General features: G+C 51.3%; 1 protein-coding gene across 3 annotated transcripts in view; it reads left to right on the top strand.

Moving 5' to 3' along the window:
• sars2 (seryl-tRNA synthetase 2, mitochondrial) overlaps positions 1–18,933 on the top strand; it is a 34,733-nt gene extending 15,800 nt beyond the window's left edge. For all 3 annotated transcript variants that reach the window (XM_038786161.1, XM_038786160.1, XM_038786162.1), the window contains exons 7-16: positions 1,502–1,607; positions 2,776–2,823; positions 3,069–3,177; positions 5,148–5,193; positions 7,460–7,547; positions 8,717–8,829; positions 9,977–10,070; positions 14,790–14,882; positions 18,511–18,576; positions 18,662–18,933. In XM_038786161.1, coding sequence (XP_038642089.1) covers positions 1,502–1,607; positions 2,776–2,823; positions 3,069–3,177; positions 5,148–5,193; positions 7,460–7,547; positions 8,717–8,829; positions 9,977–10,070; positions 14,790–14,882; positions 18,511–18,576; positions 18,662–18,793 — 895 coding nt within the window. In that variant the 3' untranslated portion in view covers positions 18,794–18,933. The remainder of the gene's footprint in view (positions 1–1,501; positions 1,608–2,775; positions 2,824–3,068; positions 3,178–5,147; positions 5,194–7,459; positions 7,548–8,716; positions 8,830–9,976; positions 10,071–14,789; positions 14,883–18,510; positions 18,577–18,661) is intronic.
• Positions 18,934–21,728: the final 2,795 nt, after the last annotated feature.

The following is a 21,728-nucleotide window of genomic DNA, read 5'->3' as shown; positions in this document are numbered from 1 at the left end:
CCCTCTCCCCCCTCCTTCTCTCCCCCTCCCTCTCTCCCCCTCCCTCTCTCCCCCTCCCTCTCTCCCCTCCCCCTCCCCCCCCTCCCCCTCTCCCCCCCCTCTCCCCCCTCCCTCTCCCCCTCCTCCTCCCCCTCCCCCTCTCCCCCTCCCCCCCTCCTCCTCCCCCCTCCTCCTCCCCCTCCCCCCTCCTCCTCCCCCTCCCCCCTCCTCCTCCCCCTCCCCCCTCCTCCTCCCCCTCCCCCCTCCTCCTCCCCCTCCCCCCTCTCTCCCCCTCCCCCCTCTCCCCTCTCTCCCCCTCCCCCCTCTCCCCCTCCCCCCTCTCTCCCCCTCCCCCCTCTCTCCCCCTCCCTCTCTCCCCCCTCTCTCCCCCCTCCCTCTCTCCCCCCTCCCTCTCTCCCCCCTCCCTCTCTCCCCCCTCCCTCTTTCTCCCCCTCCCCCTCTCTCCCCCTCCCCCTCTCTCCCCCTCCCCCTCTCTCCCCCTCTCCCCCTCCCCCTCTCTCCCCCTCCCCCTCTCTCCCCCTCCCCCTCTCTCCCCTCCCCCTCTCTCCTCCTCCCCCTCTCTCCCCCTCCCCCTCTCTCCCCCTCCCCCTCTCTCCCCCTCCCCCTCTCTCCCCCTCCCCCTCTCTCCCCCTCCCCCTCTCTCCCCCCTCCCCCTCTCTCCCCCTCCCCCTCTCTCCCCCTCCCCCTCTCTCCCCCTCCCCCTCTCTCCCCCTCCCCCTCTCTCCCCCTCCCCCTCTCTCCCCCTCCCCCTCTCCCCCCTCTCGCCCTCTCCCCCCTCTCGCCCTCTCCCCCTCCCTCATTCTTTTCGAAATAAGGGGCAATTTAGCGTGGCCAATCCACCTAACCTGCACATCTTTGGGTTGTGGGGGCGAAACCCACGCAAACACGGGGAGAATGTGCAAACTCCACACGGACCCGGAGCCAGGATCGAATCCGAGTCCTCGGCGCTGTGAAGCAGGAGTGCTAACCACTGTGCCACCATGCTGTCCCCTACCAGTAACCCCACCTAACCTTTTGGACACTTAGGGGCAACTTAGCGTGGCCAATTCACCTAACCTGCACATCTTTGGACTGTGGGAGGAAACCGGAGCACCCGGAAGAAACCCACGCAGACACGGGGAGAACGTGCAGACTCCACACAGACAGTCACCCAAGGCCGGAATTGAATCCGGGTCCCTGGAGCTGTGAGGCACCAGTGCTAACCACTATGTCACCCTGATCCAACACAAATCTGTCAATCTCCATCTTAATTTTTAATTGGACCCTAGAGTCAAAGCCTTTTTTGGGGGGAGAGAGAGTTTCAGAATTCTATCCCCTTTGTGTGAAAAGTGCTCCCGACATCATCCCTAGCTGTACTTTTAATGTTCTGCCCCCTTCTTGTGGAGTACCTCGACCGGATGAAACAGTTTCTCTGTATTCGAGGTGAGTGCCTCTGCAAATGTGAGAGCTGGTTTTGATTTTAAATGTTGGAATAAATTTGTGTGCCTTTGCTCCTTGCTAGGCGACTCTCGCACGTCTCTGGCCACCGATCGTACTATCTGCGGGGGGCAGGCAGCGAGCTGCAGCTCGCCCTAGTGCAGTTCACGATGAGCAAACTCCTCCGAAAGGTGAGCTACCCGAAGTCTGAACCCCGCTGAGTGTCCCTTTGTTCTGCTGTCTTCTCCCGACCGCAGCCCGCCCCTGCTGAAGGGATAGAGCTTTATGGACATTCAACACCCGGTGGTGCCTTTAGCAAGTGTCTGCCAACCTGTGCGAGCCTAGACGGTAACTGTGGTTATTTGACCATGATGCCCGGCACAGCTTAACCCCACCTTGTCCTTCCGGGACATCATCAACAAGCCTAATCCCAGCCCAATCACTGGATCAAGTGGCGAATGCTTGGCTGAGTTTCATACAAAATATATACTTGCTTTTAAAATAAAAGCTGGTGGAGTCTGGTCCCATATGTTTAAAAAAAAAAAAAATTTAGCGTACCCAGTTCATTTTTTTTTCCAATTAAGGGGCAATTTAGCGTGGCCAATCCACCTACCCTGCACATCTTTGGGTTGTGGGGGCGAAACCCACGCAGACACGGGGAGAATGTGCAAACTGCACATGGACAGTGACCCAGAGCCGGGATCGAACCTGGGACCTCGGCGCTGTGAGACAGCAATGCTAACCGCTGTGCCACCGTGCTGCCCTTCAACCAACCGGTTTGTGAGTCAGAGAGGGCTGCGCAAAATGGCGGATAGTTGGAGGAGATTTGAAAGAAATTTATTATATTTTTCCATTTCCAAGCTGGGGTTTGAAACTGCTGCCAGCTGTTTAAAATCATTGTGGAACATAACACAGTCGTTGTCTTCGATAGCCATGGGATTAGACGGAGAAATTGCCGCTACGCAAGACATGAGTGATTGCCATAGTAATTGTTAAAGCATAGGGCAGCACGGTGGCGCAGTGGGTTAGCCCTGCTGCCTCACGGCGCCGAGGTCCCAGGTTCGATCCCGGCTCTGGGTCACTGTCCATGTGGAGTTTGCACATTCTCTCCGTGTCTGCGTGGGTTTCGCCCCCCCACAACCCAAAGATGAGCAGGTTAGGTGGATTGGCCAGGCTAAATTGCTCCTTAATTGGGGGAAAAAAAATTGGTTACTCTAAATTTTTCTTTTTAAAGTAATTGTTAAAGCATGAAAAACTTTACTATTATTGGCACATTTTGTCACGGACCCCCTAACTTGGTAATTGTGTGAACAGATGGATTCGGTACTGTCTCATGCCCTGTGATTTTAATCTCCACAGGGATTCATTCCGATAACTGTGCCAGACATGCTGAAAGGGGCTGTGTTTGTAAGTACAGAATATCATTGAATTTACGGCTGCTCCGGGTTCTTCAGTCCTCTGAGTTCTGTTTTGAAACTCTTGTTTATGCTCTCTTTGCAAGCAGTGCATTCCAGATCTTAATCAATGGCGTCGCGTGCAGAACTCATTTCCACTCTAGTTCTTTTTGCCAACTATTCTAAATCTTAAGACCTCTTGCTTAACATGGCAGAACCCAGAGGGTCTCTAAACTTGTCACATTCCTATTTGTACAGGAGGGCTGTGGGATGAGGCCCAATGCCAAATCATCCCAGGTTTACCAGATTGACCCCACTCGGTTTGAAGATCTCTGTCTGGCGGGAACAGCCGAGGTTGGCATCGCAGGTAAGTCCGTCCCACAGGATAGGCTAGGAATAAAGTTGCACGGACTAGGCTTTTATTGCCTTGAGTATGGAAGTTTAAAGGTGATCCAATTGAGGTTTCTAAAGGAGACTAAAGAAGTTGGTAGGGTAGATAGGGAGAAACTATTTCCTTTGGTAAGTGGGTAGCATAGTGTTTAGCACAGTTGCTTCACAGCTCCAGGGTCCCAGGTTCGATTCCCGGCATGGGTCACTGTCTGTGTGGAGTCTGCACGTTCTCCCCGTGTTTGCGTGGGTTTCCTCCGGGTGCTCTGGTTTCCTCCCACAGTCCAAAGACTTGCAGGTTAGGTGAATTGGCCATGATAAATTACCCCTTTGTGTCCAAACTAGGTTAGGTGGGGTTACGGGGATAGAGTGGAGGTGTGAATATAGGGTGGAGGTATGGGCTTAGGTATGGTGCTCTTTCCAAGGGCTGGTGCAGGCCCAATGGGCCGAATGGCCTCCTTCTGCACTGTAAATTCTATGGTAAGTTGGCGGGGGGGTGGTGGTTTACAAGTTATTGAGTTCAGAAACTTAAGAGCTGTTCGTTTAAGAGAAGTCAAGGGGGGGGGAAAGAAGGCATTCAGCTCGTGGGACCCCGTCCCTCGATGCTCAACGTGTAGCCAGCAGCTTTCAAGAAAGAGCCCCCAACTCACTACATCCCACTTTCCGAGAAAATGGATATAATGCCCTTAATCACTAAACTCACAACTTTTGAAGCTTGCAATACGGCACCAGGGTCCCAAGTTCGATTCCGGCTTGGGTCACTGTCTGTGCAGAGTCTGCACGTTCTCCCCGTGTCTGTGTGGGTTTCCTCCGGGTGCTCCGGTTTTCTCCCACAGTCCAAAGATGTGCAGGTTAGGTGGATTGGCCATGATAAATTGCCCCTTAGTGTCCAAAGTTGCCCTTAGTGTTGGGTGGGGTTACTGGGTTATGGGGATAGGGTGGAGGTGTTAACCTTGGGTAGGGTGCTCTTTCCAGGAGTCGGTGCAGACTCGATGGGCCGAATGGCCTCCTTCTGCGCTGTAAATTCTATGTAAGCACGCAACAACATTCAGTACAAACTGCTCACTGTCAGCAACTTTGACACGATTGCATTGTGTGTGAGTTTTAAATTAAATTTTCAATCATTTAACTTTCTTTTCTCTAGTTTGCTTTTTCGGTTTCGTTTAGCAAAATGTTCTCCTTTTACTTTGTATCGTAATATCTAAGTTCGCCTATCAACAGCGACATCTTGCATTTACATGACACCTGAAAAGCAGTGAACAGAGATGCAAGCAAAGGGGTAGGTGCTGAGGTTTTGAGAGAGAATCGGGAAAATGTAGGCGACAAGAAGGCTTTGAGGTTGGAGCGGATTGAAGTGTGCGTGCTTGGTTACAGGGTGATGCAGAGCTGTGTAACGCAGGGCAGAGAGCCGGGGGGGGGGCAAACTGGGAAGACCAGTTGTGCCATTAGTCACAACTCCACCTAAACAGGGACAGCGCTGTGAGGAGGACTGTGTAACTTGGCCATTTGTACTCGAGCTTGATGTAATTCGGGGGTATAACTGTGAAGATGGCGGCGGGGATGTGTACAATTCACTCGGGGAATCTCTTTACCTGCCTGTTGTAATCTGGAGCTATGGATAGTGATGGTCGAGGCTGTGGTGAAGTGCATCACTGTAAATACACGAGGGGTTAATGCAGGTACACTACAACTAAGTAAACACTAGAGGGAGCACCGGAGATGTTATGATGTGAAGACATACAGCCAATGAACACATAGAATAGGACACGACCAATGGACAGTCAAGACACGCAGAGGTGACACTACCACAAGGGGGCAACCCACATGGTGCATGGCCAAGAGGAGGCCTGAGGTTGGATCCGTTGAACCAAACTCCCTCCCTCTCTCCGTGCTGTGAATAATTTGTCACTTGGAATTGTTTTCCTGTTGAAAGACGGTCTTGTTTTCCAGGTTACTTCATGGATCACGCTGTGAACCTGCAGGATCTGCCCGTAAGGTAAATTAATTATTGAGGAGCGCTGGGCGAGAATGGAAAGTGTTGCGCCATCCTTCTCTTCTCCACTAACATCCCAGTTTGCCGTCCGTGCCGAGTGGCTTTGAGCCATTTCGAAGCTCGTCATGTAACATTTAGCTTCCACTTTCTCCCCTCATCTCTTTGCGATGTGTGCTTTAGCCCCAGATGGTCCTCTACCCCTACCTTTCAACGCACAGGTGGCACAGTGGTTAGCACTGTTGCTTCACAGTGCCAGGGTCCCAGGTTCGATTCCCGGCTTGGGTCACTGTCTGTGCAGAGTCTGCACATTCTCCCTGCGTCTGCGTGGATTTCCTCCGGGTGCTCCGGTTTCCTCCCACAAGTCCCGAAAGACGTGCTGTTAGGTGAATTGGACATTCTGAATTCTCCCTCTGTGTACCCGAACAGGCGCCGGAATGTGGCGACTAGGGACTTTTCACAGTAACTTCATTGCAGTGTTCATGTAAGCCTACTTGTGACAATAAAGATAATTATATGGGCAGCTCTCTCAACTGTTTTCACCCAACATCTCCCTCCAGCTGAGAGAGCCCCTGCCTTTCCCCATTTCTGGAGGCTTGCAGCTCACCGAGACGTCTCAGTTACTCCCACTCTGGCCTCTTGGCATTCCCGATTTCCAACGCTTCACCATTAGCGTCTGGACCTACAGCCGTTTCGACCCCAAGCTCTGGAACTCCCTCCTGACATTTCTTCTCTCTCCTTCCTTCTCTCTCTCCTTCCTTCTCTCTCTCCTTCCTTCTTTCTCTCCTTCCTTCTTTCTCTCCTTCCTTCTTTCTCTCCTTCCTTCTCTCTCTCCTTCCTTCTGTCTCTCTCCTTTCTGTCTCTCTCCTTTCTGTCTCTCTCCTTTCTGTCTCTCTCCTTTCTGTCTCTCTCCTTTCTGTCTCTCTCCTTTCTGTCTCTCTCCTTTCTGTCTCTCTCCTTTCTGTCTCTCTCCTTTCTGTCTCTCTCCTTTCTGTCTCTCTCCTTTCTGTCTCTCTCCTTTCTGTCTCTCTCCTTTCTGTCTCTCTCCTTTCTGTCTCTCTCCTTTCTGTCTCTCTCCTTTCTGTCTCTCTCCTTTCTGCCTCTCTCCTTTCTGCCTCTCTCCTTTCTGTCTCTCTCCTTTCTGTCTCTCTCCTTTCTGTCTCTCTCCTTTCTGTCTCTCTCCTTTCTGTCTCTCTCCTTTCTGTCTCTCTCCTTTCTGTCTCTCTCCTTTCTGTCTCTCTCCTTTCTGTCTCTCTCCTTTCTGTCTCTCTCCTTTCTGTCTCTCTCCTTTCTGTCTCTCTCCTTTCTGTCTCTCTCCTTTCTGTCTCTCTCCTTTCTGTCTCTCTCCTTTCTGTCTCTCTCCTTTCTGTCTCTCTCCTTTCTGTCTCTCTCCTTTCTGTCTCTCTCCTTTCTGTCTCTCTCCTTTCTGTCTCTCTCCTTTCTGTCTCTCTCCTTTCTGTCTCTCTCCTTTCTGTCTCTCTCCTTTCTGTCTCTCTCCTTTCTGTCTCTCTCTTTTCTGTCTCTCTCCTTTCTGTCTCTCTCCTTTCTGTCTCTCTCCTTTCTGTCTCTCTCCTTTCTGTCTCTCTCCTTTCTGTCTCTCTCCTTTCTGTCTCTCTCCTCTCTGTCTCTCTCCTCTCTGTCTCTCTCTCCTTTCTGTCTCTCCCTCTCTCTCCCTCTCTCTTCCCCCTTTCTCTTTCTCCCTCCCTCTCCCTCTCTCTCTCTCCCTCTCCTCTCTCTCCCTCTCCTCTCTCTCCCTCCCCTTCTCTCTCCCTCCCCTTCTCTCTCCCTCCCCTTCTCTCTCTCCCTCCCCTTCTCTCTCTCCCTCTCCTCTCTCTCTCCCTCTCCTCTCTCTCCCTGTCCTTCTCTCTCTCCCTCCCCTTCTCTCTCTCTCCCTCTCCTCTCTCTCCCTCTCCTCTCTCTCCCTCCCCTTCTCTCTCCCTCCCCTTCTCTCTCTCCCTCTCCTCTCTCTCCCTGTCCTTCTCTCTCTCTCCCTCTCCTCTCTCTCCCTCTCCTCTCTCTCCCTCTCCTTCTTTCTCTCCCTCTCCTTCTCTCTTCTCCTTTAAGCCTCTCCTTAAAACTAACCTCTTTGACCAAGCTTTCAGCTACCTGGCCTAATATTTCCTTGTGCGCCTCGGTGTTCTATTGTGTTTGGTTGCGCTCCTATGAAACACCTTGAGATTCTTCACTGTATTGAAGGTTTCTATATCAATGCATGTTATTGTTGGATGTTACTGGGGCGATGGAGGTCACGCTGTTGGTCTTTCTCTTCCAGGATGGTGTGTTGCAGCACGTGTTATAGAACAGAGACGGACACAGGCAGGGAGGCCTGGGGATTGTACAGAGTTCACCATTTCACTAAGGTAGCGCACCCTTTATCCTGCTAGATTTTTAGGGCGGGGGGATTACCGATCCATATATCCTTGTCTGAGTCTTCATCTGGCGCCTCTGCAGTGTGTGTGGTGAGGGTGCTCCCACGGTGCTGTTAGGTGGGGGAACTTCCAGCTTCCTGACCCACTGACGATGAGGAAATGCTCCCTGGTCAGGACATTGTGACTGCCTCGGTGGAGAACCTGGAGAGGAGGGCGTCCCCTTTGTCTTGTTTTTTTTAAAATAAATTTAGTGTACCCAATCATTTTTCCAATTAAGGGGCAATTTAGAGTGACCAATCCACCTACTCTGCACATTTTGGGTTGTGGGGGCGAAACCCACGCAAACACGGGGAGAATGTGCAAACTCCACACGGACAGTGACCCAGAGCCGGGATCGAACCTGGGACCTCAGCGCCGTGAGGCCGCAGTGCTAACCCACTGCGCCACCATGCTGCCCTCCCCTTTGTCTTGTTGATAGAGGTCGCAGAGATGGGAGATCACAGAATCATTACGACACGGAGACCATTTGGCCCATTGAGACCATACTGGCTCTCTGTACAGAGAGAGTCATTTCATAGAATTTACAGTGCAGAAGGAGGCCATTCGGCCCATCGAGTTTCCACCGGCTCCTGGAAAGAGCACCCTGCCCAAGGTTAACGCCTCCACCCTATCCCCATAACCCAGTAACCCCACCCAACACTAAGGGCAATTTTTGGACACTAAGGGCAATTTATCACGGCCAATCCACCTAACCTACACATCTTTGGACTGTGGGAGGAAACCGGAGCACCCGGAGGAAACTCACGCAGACACGGGGAGGATGTGCAGACTCCGCACAGACAGTGACCCAAGCCGGGAATCGAACCTGGGACCCTGGAGCTGTGAAGCGATTGTGCTATCCACAATGCTACCGTGCTGCCCATCCCATTCCGCCACTCTACCCTGTAGCCCGGCAACATGCTGTTCATGGAATCCCCACAGTGCATAAGGAGGCCAATCAGCCATTTGTGTCTGCCCCGACCTTTCGACAGAACACCCTACCTCGACCCCTCCCCCATCGTATCCCTGTCATCATAAGTTAACAAGAGGTACACGTTGAATAAGTGAGGCCTTGCTCCCCAGTGGTCAGTTCTAACAGCTTGCTTCTGTTCTGTTCCAAGGTTGAGATGTTTGGGGTGACCGCTGTAGAGACTGGGGCCGAGAGCACGGAGCTCCTGGACGAGTTTGTGATGCTACAGAAGGAGATCTTCTCTGACCTCGGACTCCACTACAAGTGAGATTGAGAGCTGGCTTATCGTCCAACACGTTTGAAGGAGCGCAGTCTGTTTATTTCATTTCTCCGCTGGCGATTACTTTTCCTTTCCGGTACCGCTACTCCGATTGCTTTCCTCACTCCTGGAACATGTCAGCGAAGTATATCGCTGGCTGTGAAGTGCTTCAGGAATCCAGAAAGATGCTAAATAAATTCAAGTCCTTTTACCTTCCCGGATGAGCTGGGATACTTTGTTCTGGTAAATTTAGGTACCTAATTCTTTTCGAAATAAGGGGCAGTTTAGCGTGGCCAATCCACCTACCCTGCACATCTTTGGGTTGTGGGGGTGAAACCCACGCAGACACGGGGAGAATGTGCAAACTCCACACGGACAGTGACCCGGGATCGAACCTGGGACCTCGGTGCCGCGAGGCAGCAGGGCTAACCACTGCGCCCCTTGAGCTGGGTTTCTTGCCGTCCAGTAAGTCCCAACCAAACAGCAGCTTGGCTTGGGTGGCAGGTTACAGATTACGACAGCATTGGACTTGTCTGAGATGTCCTTTCAATGCTCCGAAGTAGGAAGAAACCATTGAACGAGGTAATGGAGAGTTTTATTCCAGTGAGGAGCCAACATCCTCTGAAGAGAAGTGAAGAGCATTAACGTTCTTAAAATAAGAAAATAGGGGTAGGAAGTGGCCATTCAACTCCTCGAGCATGTTCTGCTAATCAGTTAGACCATGGCTGGCAATCTCCGTGCTGACACTTAGCCTTTTGGGGAAATAAGTCCTGGTTTTCTGTGGCACCAGTGATTAGCACTGCTGTCTCACAGCTCCAGGGACCCGGGTTCAATTCCGGCCTTGGGTGACTGTGTGGAGTCTGCACGTTCTCCCCGTGTCTGCGTGGGTTTCCTCCGGGTGTTCCGGTTTCCTCCCACAGTCTAAAGATATTTTTTATTTTCCAAATGATCCAGGTGCCCTGGACGTAACCCTGGCTCCCTGGTGACTCTGTTCCACTGCCGGGCATTCTCTGTATAAAGACCTGCTTATCTGCCCCCCCCCCCCCCCCCCCCCCCCAGCTTGATGTTTATCTATTTTCCATCCGGCCCTCCCTCGGCACCATTGACCCTTTGTGTCACAGCGTTGCTAATATATCTGGGTGTTTTTGGCAGGGTGCTGGATATGCCGACCCAGGAACTTGGCCTGCCAGCTTATCGCAAGTTCGACATTGAAGCATGGATGCCTGGAAGGGGTAATTATGGAGAGGTACGTTGATGGATTCACTGTTAAGTATGTTCCAACTTCACAAATAACTCACAAGACAGGTTAACAGCCACTTGGACAACTCTGTACAGCATTTAGACTGTCTGCTCTCAGCCTGAAGAGCAATGTATGAACGTGCTTTGCTGTGCTGTGCAGTTGAGTGTTGAAGGTTCTCCATGGTCAGCTCTTCAGCCTGTGAATATAGATGGAGTGTGACTGACGCACTGCCCGAAAGGCTGGTGGAATCAGGTTCAGTAATAGTTTTCTAACAGGAGTTGGATAAATACTCGAAAGGGAGAAATTCTGGGTGGCGCATTGGTTAGCACTGCTGCCTCACGGCGCCGAGGTCCCGAGTTCGATCCCGGCTCTGGGTCACTGTCCGTGTGGAGTTTGCACATTCTCCCCGTGTCTGCGTGGGTTTCGCCCCCACAACCCAAAGATTTGCAAGGCAGGTGGATGGAAGAAAATAAATTTGCAGGGAATGTGCAATGGGGTTGGGGCTAATTGGATAGCACTTTTGAAGTGAGAGCTCAGGTACAACGGGCTGAATGGACTCCTTCTGTGCCAAATCATTCAGTGATGGTCATTCCCCCGAACAGCTTCGAAGCAGCACCCCGGGTGCACCGACACCACACTGACCACACCACACCGCGCTTCAGCACCACCTTCCCGGGGACTCTTGGGGGTCGATAATAAATGCTAGAGGCCCCTTTATCCCGTGAAGGAATAAAAAGCATAATTTTCAGCCCCTCATTCCACTGTAAAACGCACAAATAGTCAAGGAGAGGAAGTCATTTTCCCACATGGCTCTTGTCCCATCTCCCTACCCATGCACCTAGCTCCCTGCCATTCAGCCCTTCGAACCTGCTCCCGCCATTCAGTATGATCATGGCTGATCATCCAACTCAATTGCCTAATCCCGCCTAACCCCCCCCCCCCCCCCCCCCCCCCCCCCCGATATCTTTGATTCCCGTCACCCCAAGTGCTATATCTAACTGCTTCTTGTAAACATCCAGTGTTTAGGCCGCAACTGCTTTCTGTGACGGCAAATTCCACAGGCCGACCACTCTCTGGGTGAAGAAATTTCTCCTCATCTCTGTCCTAAATGGTCTACCCCGTATCCTCAGACTGTGACCCCTGGTTCTGGCCACCCCCCACCATCGGGAACATCCTTCCTGCATCGACCATTTGGGGCAGCACGGTAGCATGGTGGTTAGCATAAATGCTTCACAGCTCCAGGGTCCCAGGTTTGATTCCCTTCTGGGTCACTGTCTGTGCGGAGTCTGCACGTCCTCCCCGTGTGTGCGTGGGTTTCCCTCCGGGTGCTCCGGTTTCCTCCCACAGTCCAAAGATGTGCGGGTTAGGTGGATTGGCCGTGATAAATTGCCCGTAGTGTCCTAAAAAAAAAGTACGGTTGAGGGGGGGGGGGGGGGGGGGGGGGGGGTTGTTGGGTTACGGGTATAGGGTGGATACGTGGGTTTGAGTAGGGTGATCATTGCTTGGCACAACATCGAGGGCCGAAGGGCCTGTTCTGTGCTGTACTGTTCTATGTTCTATGACCCTGTCCAGTCCTGTTAGAATTTTACAGGTTTCTGTGAGATTCCCCCCCCCCCTTCATTCTATTGAACTCCAACAAATACAATCCTAATTGATTCAATCTCTCCTCATACATCAGTCCCGCCATCCCAGGAATCAGCCTGGTAAACCTTCTCTGCACTCGCTCTATAGCAAGAACATCCTCCCTCAGATAAGGAGACTAAAACTGCACACAGTACTCCAGGAGTGGCTTCACCAAGGCCCTGTATAATTGCAGCAACACATCCCTGCTCCTGTACTCGAATCCTCTCGCAATGAAGGCCAACTTACCATTTCCATCCTTTACCGCCTGCTGCTCCTGCATGCTTACCTTCCGCGACTGCTGTACGAGGATACCCAGGTCTCATTGCACATCCCCCTCTCCTAACTTACGACCATTCGGATAATAATCTGCCTTCCCGTTTTTGCACCCACCGTGGATAACCTCGCATTTATCAAAATTATAATGCACCCGCCATTCATTTGCCCATTCACCCAACTTGTCTAAATCACACTGAAGGATCTCTGCATCCTCCTCACAGCTCACCCTCCCACCCAGCTTTGTGCATTCTGTAAATTTGGAGATATTACATTTTGTTCACTCTTCTAAATCATTCATAGATATATATTGTGAATAGCTGGGGTCCCAGCACTGAACCCTGCTGTACCCTGTTGTGTTATGTACTCTGGGATAACACAGGCTGCAACTCAATGCAGCTTTGACCAAAAGATACTCCAGGCTTTGAAGTAAGGTCAATGTGATTTATTGAACCATTAGCACAGTTCTCTATGAGTTTGACTCTCCTGCTAATCTTGCTATAGTAACTCAGTCTAACTAACCAGTCTGCTCTAAGCCACGTGGTGGGTGTGATGCTTCTGATCTGCCCCTGTCCTACTCTCTAAGTGTCGCCTGTGAAAGAGACAGAGCATGTGTGCCCTGTCCTTTTATATGGGTTGTGTAATGCCCCCTTGTGGTAGTGTCACCTGTGGGTATGTTGACTGCCCATTGGTCGTGTCCTATTCTATGTGTTCATCAGCTGTATGTCTGCATGTCATGATTTCTCTGGTGCTCCCTCTAGCGTTTACTTAGTCATAGTGTATTTACATTAACCCCTTGTGTATTTACAGTGATGCATATCACCACATACCCCACTAGTCACTGCCTGCCATTTGGGAAAAGACCCTTTAATTCCTACTTTGTTTCCTGTCTGTCAACCAGTCCAGTTTTCTATCCATGTCAATGCACCACCCCCAATCACATGCGCTTTAACTTTACAGCCTAATGTCTTACGGGGGGGACTTTGTCAAAAGTCTTCTGAAAGCAGGAGTGGACCATTCAGCCCCTCGAGCCTGCTCCGCCATTCAATATGATCTTGGTTGATCTGGTTGTGGCCTCAACCCCCCCCCCCCCCCCCCCCTTTCTCGCCTGTCCCCCATAACCTTAGACTCCCTTGTCGATTAAAAGCCTAACTAACTCAACCATGCACGTGTTTGCTGACCCAGACCCCACTGCTCTCTGGAAGAGAGTTCCACAGGACTAACGACCCCCGAGAGAAGGAATTTCTCACCATCTCCATCTGAAATGGGAGACTCCCCCCTATCTTTAAACTGTGCCCCCCCCCCCCCCCCCCAGGCTCTAGGTTCCCCCACGAGAGGCGACATCCTCAGCATCCGCCCTGTTGAGCCTCAGAATTTTCCGTCTTTCAATAAGATCGCCTCTGATTCTTCTAAACCCCAATGAGCACAGGCCCAACCTGCCCCTCATAAGACAAAAACCCCCTTTGTCCCCGGAATCAGCCAAATGTACCAGGTCTGAACTGCTTCCAAAGCGAGTATATCCTTCCTTAAGTCAGGCGGACCAACCTGTGCGTATCTGAACCATTTACATCGCTGCTACCTGGGTTGTAGATTATGACCACCCTTTGCATTGTCCGAGGACAGCATCCACTTCAGCTTAAAATTTGCTTTGCTGTCACCTAAGTTGCTTCTGTTCGTTGATTGATACACAAGGCGGCCATTCAGCCCATCGAGCCAGCTGTGGCTCTTCGAAAGAGCTCTTTCCCCACAGCCCTGCAAGCGTTTTCCCTTCAAGCATCTATCCAATTTCCTTGTGGAAGTCTGCTTCCCCATGGGCAATGAATTCAAGAGCGTGACATTATATGTTAAATTTATTCTCCTTGCTTTGTTTATGGGTCTGTTATCACTCGCCGTTAAATTGGCAGGCTGCCCTCCTGGCCTGGTGTAATGGGAAGTAACATTCTACGGTTTATCTTTCATTGGAAAATTTCATATTTCCGACGTTGCGATGAGGCCTTTTTATTCTGAAGTGTTTCCCGCCTTGTTGTAAATTCAATTGAAGAAAGACGAACCTCCCTGGGACCTCAGCATTAATGGGGACGTCAGCATTTGTTGCCCATTCCTAATTGCCCCTTGAGGAGGTGGTGATGAGTCACTGAACGAACCGCCGCAGTCCCTGCGGTGTAGGTGCACCCACCGTGCTGTTAGGGAGGGAGCTCCAGGATTTCGACCCAGCGACAGTGAAGAAACGGCCGATTATATTTCCGAGTCGGGGGGGTGGGTGACCCAGAGGGGAGTTTTCAGGTGATGATGTATCTGCTGCTCTTGCCCTCCTAGCAGGGCCGGCTCAAGGCACCGGCAACTCAGGCAGTCGCCCGGGGCGCCATGTGCTAGGGGGTGCCAGACTCGGGTCCCGCGCATGCGCAGTTGGGCCGGTGCCAACCAGCGCATGCGCGGTGGCGGCCCTCCCCCAGGGCTGGCCGCCCTCCCCCAGGGCGGCGCCCCCTCGGTCCGTCCGCCCCCTCCCCGTCCGCCCCCACGGTCCCCCCCCCCCCCCCCCCCCCCCCCCCCCCCCCACCCCCCCCCCCCCCCCCCCCCCAACCAAGGGCGCCGAAGTTCAGCTTGCCCGGGGCGCCAGCAACCCTAGGGCCGGTGCTGCCTCCTAGGAAGTAGCGGGTGGGCTTGCAAGGTGCTTAATTGGAGACTTGGTACATTGCAGCAGTGGGGGTTTTATCTCATCTTAACATTTTCTGAAATATGAGACTTAATTTCCACTCCTGTGTTGCATTTAGCTCTCTCTTTTTATTTCGATAAAACACACGGTAGTAATTTTATTTCCCCCTTTTCAAGCTTTCAAGCGCGTCCAACTGCACGGATTACCAAAGCAGAAGGTTGAATATCATGTACTATGAGGAAGATGATCGTTTAAAATACTCTCACACTGTAAGTAGAATGGCCAGCTCTATCTTTTAGCCGTTCATCCTGTTTCCTTTACTCATTCGTGGGATGTGGGCGTCGCTGGGCTGGGTTTGCATTTGTTGCCCATCCCTAATTGCCCCTTGAACTGAGTGTCTCGCTCAACCATTTCAGAGGGGCATTTAAGAGTCACCCCCCCAATGCTGTGGATCTGGAGTCGCATGTAGGACAGACCGGGTAAGAACGGCAGATTTCCTTCCCAAAAGGGCATTAGTGAACCAGATGGGCCTTCACAACAGCTGACAGTGGTTTCACGGTCATTATTAGACTTCTCAAGGGCAATTCAAATTTCACCACCTGATCCTGGGTCTCTGAATTACGAGTTCAGTTACAATTCCACTTCGCCGCCACCTCCCCGATTTCAAATTAGCATTTGAAACGCCTCGATTTGATCAACCTGCGATTTTCTAGACTCTAGGTAAAGCCATGCTTAACTTGGGTAATGGCCAGGGGCAGCACGGTGGCGCAGTGGGTTAGCACTGCTTCCTCAAGACGCCGAGGTCCCAGGTTCAATCCCGGCTCTGGGTCACTGTCCGTGTGGAGTTTGCACATTCGCCCCGTGTTTTCGTGGGTTTCGCCCCCACAACCCAAAAGATGTGCAGGATAGGTGGATTGGCCACGCTAAATTGCCCCTTAATTGGGTGAGAAAAAAAATGAATTGGGTACTCTAAATTTATAAAACAAAACTTGGGCAATGGTCGATCCTGCGTAAATGTTGATCCCTGACATTTGGCCACAAAATCCAAACTCTTTGTGCTGGTTGCCTGCACACCACTGAAGTCAAACTCGCCCCGGTGCCAATCTGCTCGTTGATAGAATCGTAGAATAACGCACCTTATTAGACAACTGTTCAGCTCCTCATGTCCCTGCGGGTCAACACATTATCTCAAAGCTACCACCTCACTGGTGCCCTCTGCGTTCCTGCCAATCCTGCCCTCCAATGTGGCAATGTGACACCAAGCAGCAACGGCAGAGACACGGCCTAGTTCAAACTTTGAGACGGCAGACGGGCAAGTAATTGCGCAGCCGCCCGCGAGTTCAAGGTGATGGAGAAGAAGGTTAGCGATCAGAGGAACCCCTCTGCGCAGCTTGGACAGGCCCCCGAGAGTTAAATATGCAGATAAAGACGTGCGTGCCCGCCGTCGCAAAAATGCGAAAAAATAAAAATCGGCAGAACAGACTCTCGGTTTCTCGTGGAAATGTCTAAATCTCCGCCCCGGAGCAGGCAAGATAATTCGGCAAAGACAGGCCCGGAGGGTGTGCCGGGTTTATGAAGACAAAACCACTTTGTACAGCGACCAAAGGCGCGTGGATTTCACAGCTCTCCCGGCAGAGGCTGGGGATGGGGCTATCAACCCTCTGCGGCTTATAATCAAACGTCGGCAGAAGAAAGGGTGCAGATTGACCCGTATTGGGTTGACGGGTGAGAGTCCCATCAATTCGACCATGTTTTAACGTGCCAGTAGGTCAGAGAGCGACGTTGGAGAGCAGGTTAGTGAAGACAACTGACCATGAAGAAGAAATGAAATTATCAGAAATTGTGTGTATGGCTTTAGCTTTTGACGAATTTAGTGTTCACAAATTGACATCTGTCTTCATGGAGGTTATTTATTTATTTGTGAATAAAAATTCTCTCCTTTTGGAGAATGTTTGGCTCCTTTTGCGCTGGGGCAGGGTTGACAGGAACAGTCTCCAACCTGACAACTCGGTGACGACCGTGAAGGGTGGAATTTAACCCCTCGAATATCACTCGTGTGAAAGTCGACCCCCTACTTTTTGGCTAGAAATTTAGCCTGACAAACGCGTTTTTTTTTCCACGAGTATATACGGCAGTCACCAGCTTGCTTGAGATGAGGATCCGTTTGGTCTCATCCGTCCCCGGAATGAAAGAAATTGCATTGGCGTAGCGCCTTTCGCCGACTACAGGACATCCCAAAGCTTCCCGAGCAGTGAAGTACTTTCGATGTGTAACTACTGTTGCGACACAAGACATCTGAGAGCGAAAGAGAGACGAGGCGCGCTTTGTTACAGGTCCTGGAACCTCGTTCATCGCGGATCCTGTTGGGGTGGAGAGATCTCCACCCTGTGTCCTGGCGGGGTGCGGGGGGAACCTGCTGGAATTCTTGATTCTTGAGAAGGTCAAATTTAAACTGAGGGACGGATGGAGGGGTTCCATAATTCATGTGCGTTATTCATTCTGCACTTTCGAGAATTGGATTACATGGAACATCAGGAGGGGGGAGCTGGGAGGGTTGGGGGAGGGGCACTATGTGTTAATAATAATCGCTTATTATCACACGTCGGCTTCAATGAAGTTACTGTGAAACACCCCTAGTCGCCACATTCCGGCGCCTGTTCGGGGAGGCCGGTGCGGGAATTGAACCCGCGCTGCTGGCCTTGTTCTGCATTACAAGCCAGCTGTTTAGCCCACTGTGCTAAACCAGCCCCTCGTGTTAATGGTGACTAGGGGTGATTTCGGATTTTTGCCATTTGTTAATGTTAACATGCAAGCTAATGTTTGGGGGTTTGGTGGGAGCATGGGATCGTTGTTATTGATTTGGGGATTGACATTACATTCGTTACTGATTATTGTTTATTGTTGGGTGTAAATTTGGGGGAAAATGTGAAAAAGAATAAAAATATTTATAAAAACAAAAAATTCTGGAAAGATAGATCCAGAGATAGGAACTCCCAACAACAATAACCTGCATTTATATAACTCCTCTGATGTGGGGAAAATGCATCTTGAGTATTTGCACCTTCAGTGCAGTGAGGGATATGGGGGCGAGGGGCACAGCATGTTGGAAGGTGTATTTGGAACAGGAGAAGGTTAGATGAATTAAGGAAGACACTGACCACAGCAGCACTGAGATGGTGTATGAGGCAGCACGGTGGCGCAGTGGGTTAGCACTGCTGCCTCACGGCGCCGAGGTCCCAGGTTCGATCCCGGCTCTGGGTCACTGTCCGTGTGGAGTTTGCACATTCCCCCCGTGTTTGCGTGGGTTTCGCCCCCACAAAGATGTGCAGGTTAGGTGGATTGAGCACGCTAAATTGGTGATGGCTAGCACGAGGGGACAAAGCTTTAAATTGAGGGGAGATAGATATAGGACAGATGTCGAGGCAGGTTCTTTACTCAGAGAGTAGTAAGGGCGTGGAATGCCCTGCCTGCAACAGTAGTGGACTCGCCAACATTAAGGGCATTTAAATGGTCATTGGATAAACATATGGATGATAAGGGAATAGTGTAGATGGGCTTTAGAGGGGTTTCACAGGTCGGCGCAACGTCGAGGGCTGAAGGGCCTGTACTGCGCTGTAATGTTCTACTGTCTATTGTCTAAATTGCCCTTTAATTGGAAAAAAATTAATTGGGGACAAAAAAAAGACAGAGATAGATAGGTTCTTGATTAATAAGGGGATCGGGGGTTATGGGGAGAATGGGGATGTGAAACATATCAGCCATGATCGAATGGCGGAGCAGACTCGATGGGCCGAATGGCCTAATTCTGCTCCTATGTCTTTTCTATTTTGCCTGGGCACCATGTGTTTCTGAAAGGAAATGATGCACTTGTCTAATTCTCCTTCTGCTTCAACACAGGTTAATGGGACTGCGTGTGCAGTGCCTCGCACTCTGATTGCTATCTTGGAATGTAACCAGTTGAAGGTAAATCCCACTGATCCTGGTGATGCTTTTAACTTGTGCTTCGATTCCGAAATTGCTGTTCAATGCTCGTGTCGTTGGCTTTCAGGATGGCAGTGTGTGGGTTCCAGAGGTCCTCCAGCCGTACCTCGGTCGAGAAGTGATCGATCGGCCCTCCCACAGCCCGTTGCGGTATATCGGACCTAACCAGCACCAGAGGAATCTCAACAAGACCGAGTGAGGGGCAATTACTTTCCAGCGACGGGGGAACTCTGGGAGCTCCCAAGTTGGCATCTTGTCGAGACAGTTAGCGTCGAGGCCTGACCCAAGGACAGCCGCCCTCGCAGACCGATCCTGCAGCGTCTCTTTAAACTGCTCAGGTTGGAGACATTTTCTGTTTCCTTTTCTCCTCGGAGGAGAATTTTTAATCGGGGGGGGGGGGGGTGTGTCACCCCGCCCCCCCGCTCCCCCACTCCCCCTTGTGGCTGGTAGAAAGTTGAGCCTAAACCAGGAGAGTTTGGGAAGGCGGGTGAGCTTCTCAGCATCACGGCCTCCCAAGAATGACATAGCACATCGCAAAGCACCCAGCATGGGGGCCAGAACATTTCACAGGTAGCAGAGTACACAATGTTCACTTAAATATGGCCGCCCGATTACAGAATGCAATTGTACCTTGGCTGGTTCTGTGCTCTCTGGAGTGGCTGGTGTATCGTGGGCCAGGCTGGCATTCCATCCACAGCCAACGCGAAAGGATACCGCACCCCCCCCCCCCCCCCCCCCCCGCCCCGACCACCTCCTTGAAACCACCTGTGACAGAATTCCCGGGATGGCACTGGGTAGGAATATCCAACCAGGAGCAGTCAGGCTTGCTCGATTAGGGAGGGGAGTAACTTGGAGAAGATTCTGCAAGTGACGGGGTTCCTGTGCAGTTGTCCACCTTGCCTGGGCTGGGAGTAGCCGAGCGAGCTCTCCGCGTCGACCGTTCGAAATCCACGATTCAATGGCCAAGGCGGCATGGCTGAATACCCTCTTAGATTGCGGGCGCCCAACCTTTTACCTAACTCTAAGTTCCTCGGGGCAGCACGGTGGCGCAGTGGCTAGCCCTGCTGCCTCACGACGCCGAGATCCCAGGTTCGATCCCGGCCGCGGGTCTCAGTCCATGTGGAGTTTGCACATTCTCCCCATGTTTACGTGGGTATCGCCCCCACGACCCAAAGATGTGCAGGGTAGGGGGATTGGCCACGCTAAACTGCCCCTTAATTGGAAAAAATGAATTGGGAACTCTAAATTTATTTTTTTTTAAACTCGAGGTTCCTCTGAAACCCATTCCCGGGTATGTGGTATCATCGTTGGTTGTCTTGCCCACAAATGTTCCTGCGTCTCTATTTCCTCCTGAAGGCTGTGGCTTTAAGGCTCGGCAGACTTCCTCACCGTACAGCTGTCGTTGGGAACTGGCAGGTAGTTTAACTTGACGGGCAATTGTTCGCGAACAGATGGTGGAATTTTAATTTTACCGCAGGCAATCACGTTTGAAAGGTTTCTCAGTGGAGGTGACTGCTCCCGACATTAAAAACAGGAATGCGAGCATGAATCATTGATGGCTGAATTATTTCCAAAAAGAAAATAAAAAAGGATTTAAAGAGGAAAAAAAAATGAATGTTAATTTTCATTGCAGTCGACTTTGACAATATCTAGTAATTGGAGTGAAGCTGATTTGTTGCACTCATTGTTCCCAGCTGTCCTGCTCGCTGCTATTTTTGTTGGTTTTATTTCCATGCAATACCTACAGTGCAAAAGGAGACCATTTGGCCCATCGGGTCAACACCGACCCTCCAAAAGAGTACCCCCACCTAGGCCCATTCCCCTGCCCTATCCCCGTAACCCAACCTAACCTGCACAAAAGGAGCAATTGAACATGGCCAATCTACCTAACCTCCCCACAGCTTGTGGGCCTTGGGGGGGAAACCGGACCATCCGGAGGAAGCCCAAGCGGAGAACATCCAAACTCCACACAGATAGTCACCCAAATCTAATCCGGGTCCCTGGCACTGTGAGGCATCCGTGCTAACCACTGTGCCACCGTGCTGCCCAACCTGAAGATGTCACTTATGAGCGCAGTGCAACATCTCATCAACTCTTATTTCATCTAGTTGTCCCGGTCCTCTTTCAAGAACATTAAGGGGGCCTGCTGGGTCAGAATGTTGAGAGATCAAGGCCCGATTCGGAGACCTGAGCAAATAGTTCCCAGGCTTGCACTGCCAGTGCAGTACTGAAGGGGGGGGCTGCACTGCCAGTGCAGTACTGAAGGGGGGGCTGCACTGCCAGTGCAGTACTGAAGGAGTGCTGCACTGCCAGTGCAGTACTGAAGGGGGGGCTGCACTGCCAGTGCAGTACTGAAGGAGGGCTGCACTGCCAGTGGTGCCATTAGTTTCAGATGAGATGTTAAACCAAAGCCTTGTCCGCCCTAGGAGCGGGGGAGGGTTCTCCCTGAGGTGGAGCCCTGGCCAATGTTTGGTTGGCTGTCCCTCAAGCCAGGGGTGACGTCTACACGGGATTCATGAGTTTCTGCCTTGAGTCTTCGTGTGGCTGAACTGGCCGATTCTCAACCAGCAGATCTTTGAGCACCTGGCGAGATACTGGGATCGTAGTGCTTCATTGGATTTTGCCTATATATATGTTTCTGGAACCTACCTCTTCATTCACCTGAGGAAGGAGCAGTGCTCCGAAAGCTAGTGATTCGAAACAAACCTGTTGTACTTTAACCTGGTGTTGTCAGACTTCTTACTGTGCCCGCCCCAGTCCAACGCCGGCATCTCCACATCGTGATAGGTGGGTTGTCGCCGTCTTGAACAATTGGCAGCTCCTCTAAATCATTAATGGCAAAGTTGTCCATTGCACCACTGGCCCACCTCCTTAATGCAATCATTGCCGTACTTCAAGGAGAACCTCACGTGTTTCAGAAATAGATGGTGGCGTGTTTCCCTCAACACTTCCTTTCTGAGGCCAATATTTAAAATGGCTTGCAGCAAACTCTCTTAAATCATGGATATTGCTTATTTATTTATTTGTTTTTAAATGTATTTTATTACAGACATGTATCAAAACAGATTACAACACAAAAACAGCCCGGGAAACATACTTCCCAACAATCAACTAGACAGTCCGTACAAATTTTT

Source organism: Scyliorhinus canicula, chromosome 27, assembly GCF_902713615.1.
Source record: "Scyliorhinus canicula chromosome 27, sScyCan1.1, whole genome shotgun sequence".
NCBI lineage: Eukaryota > Metazoa > Chordata > Chondrichthyes > Carcharhiniformes > Scyliorhinidae > Scyliorhinus > Scyliorhinus canicula.
The sequence above is the reverse complement of the archived record's forward strand: the minus strand, read 5'-3'. Positions and strand labels throughout refer to the sequence as shown.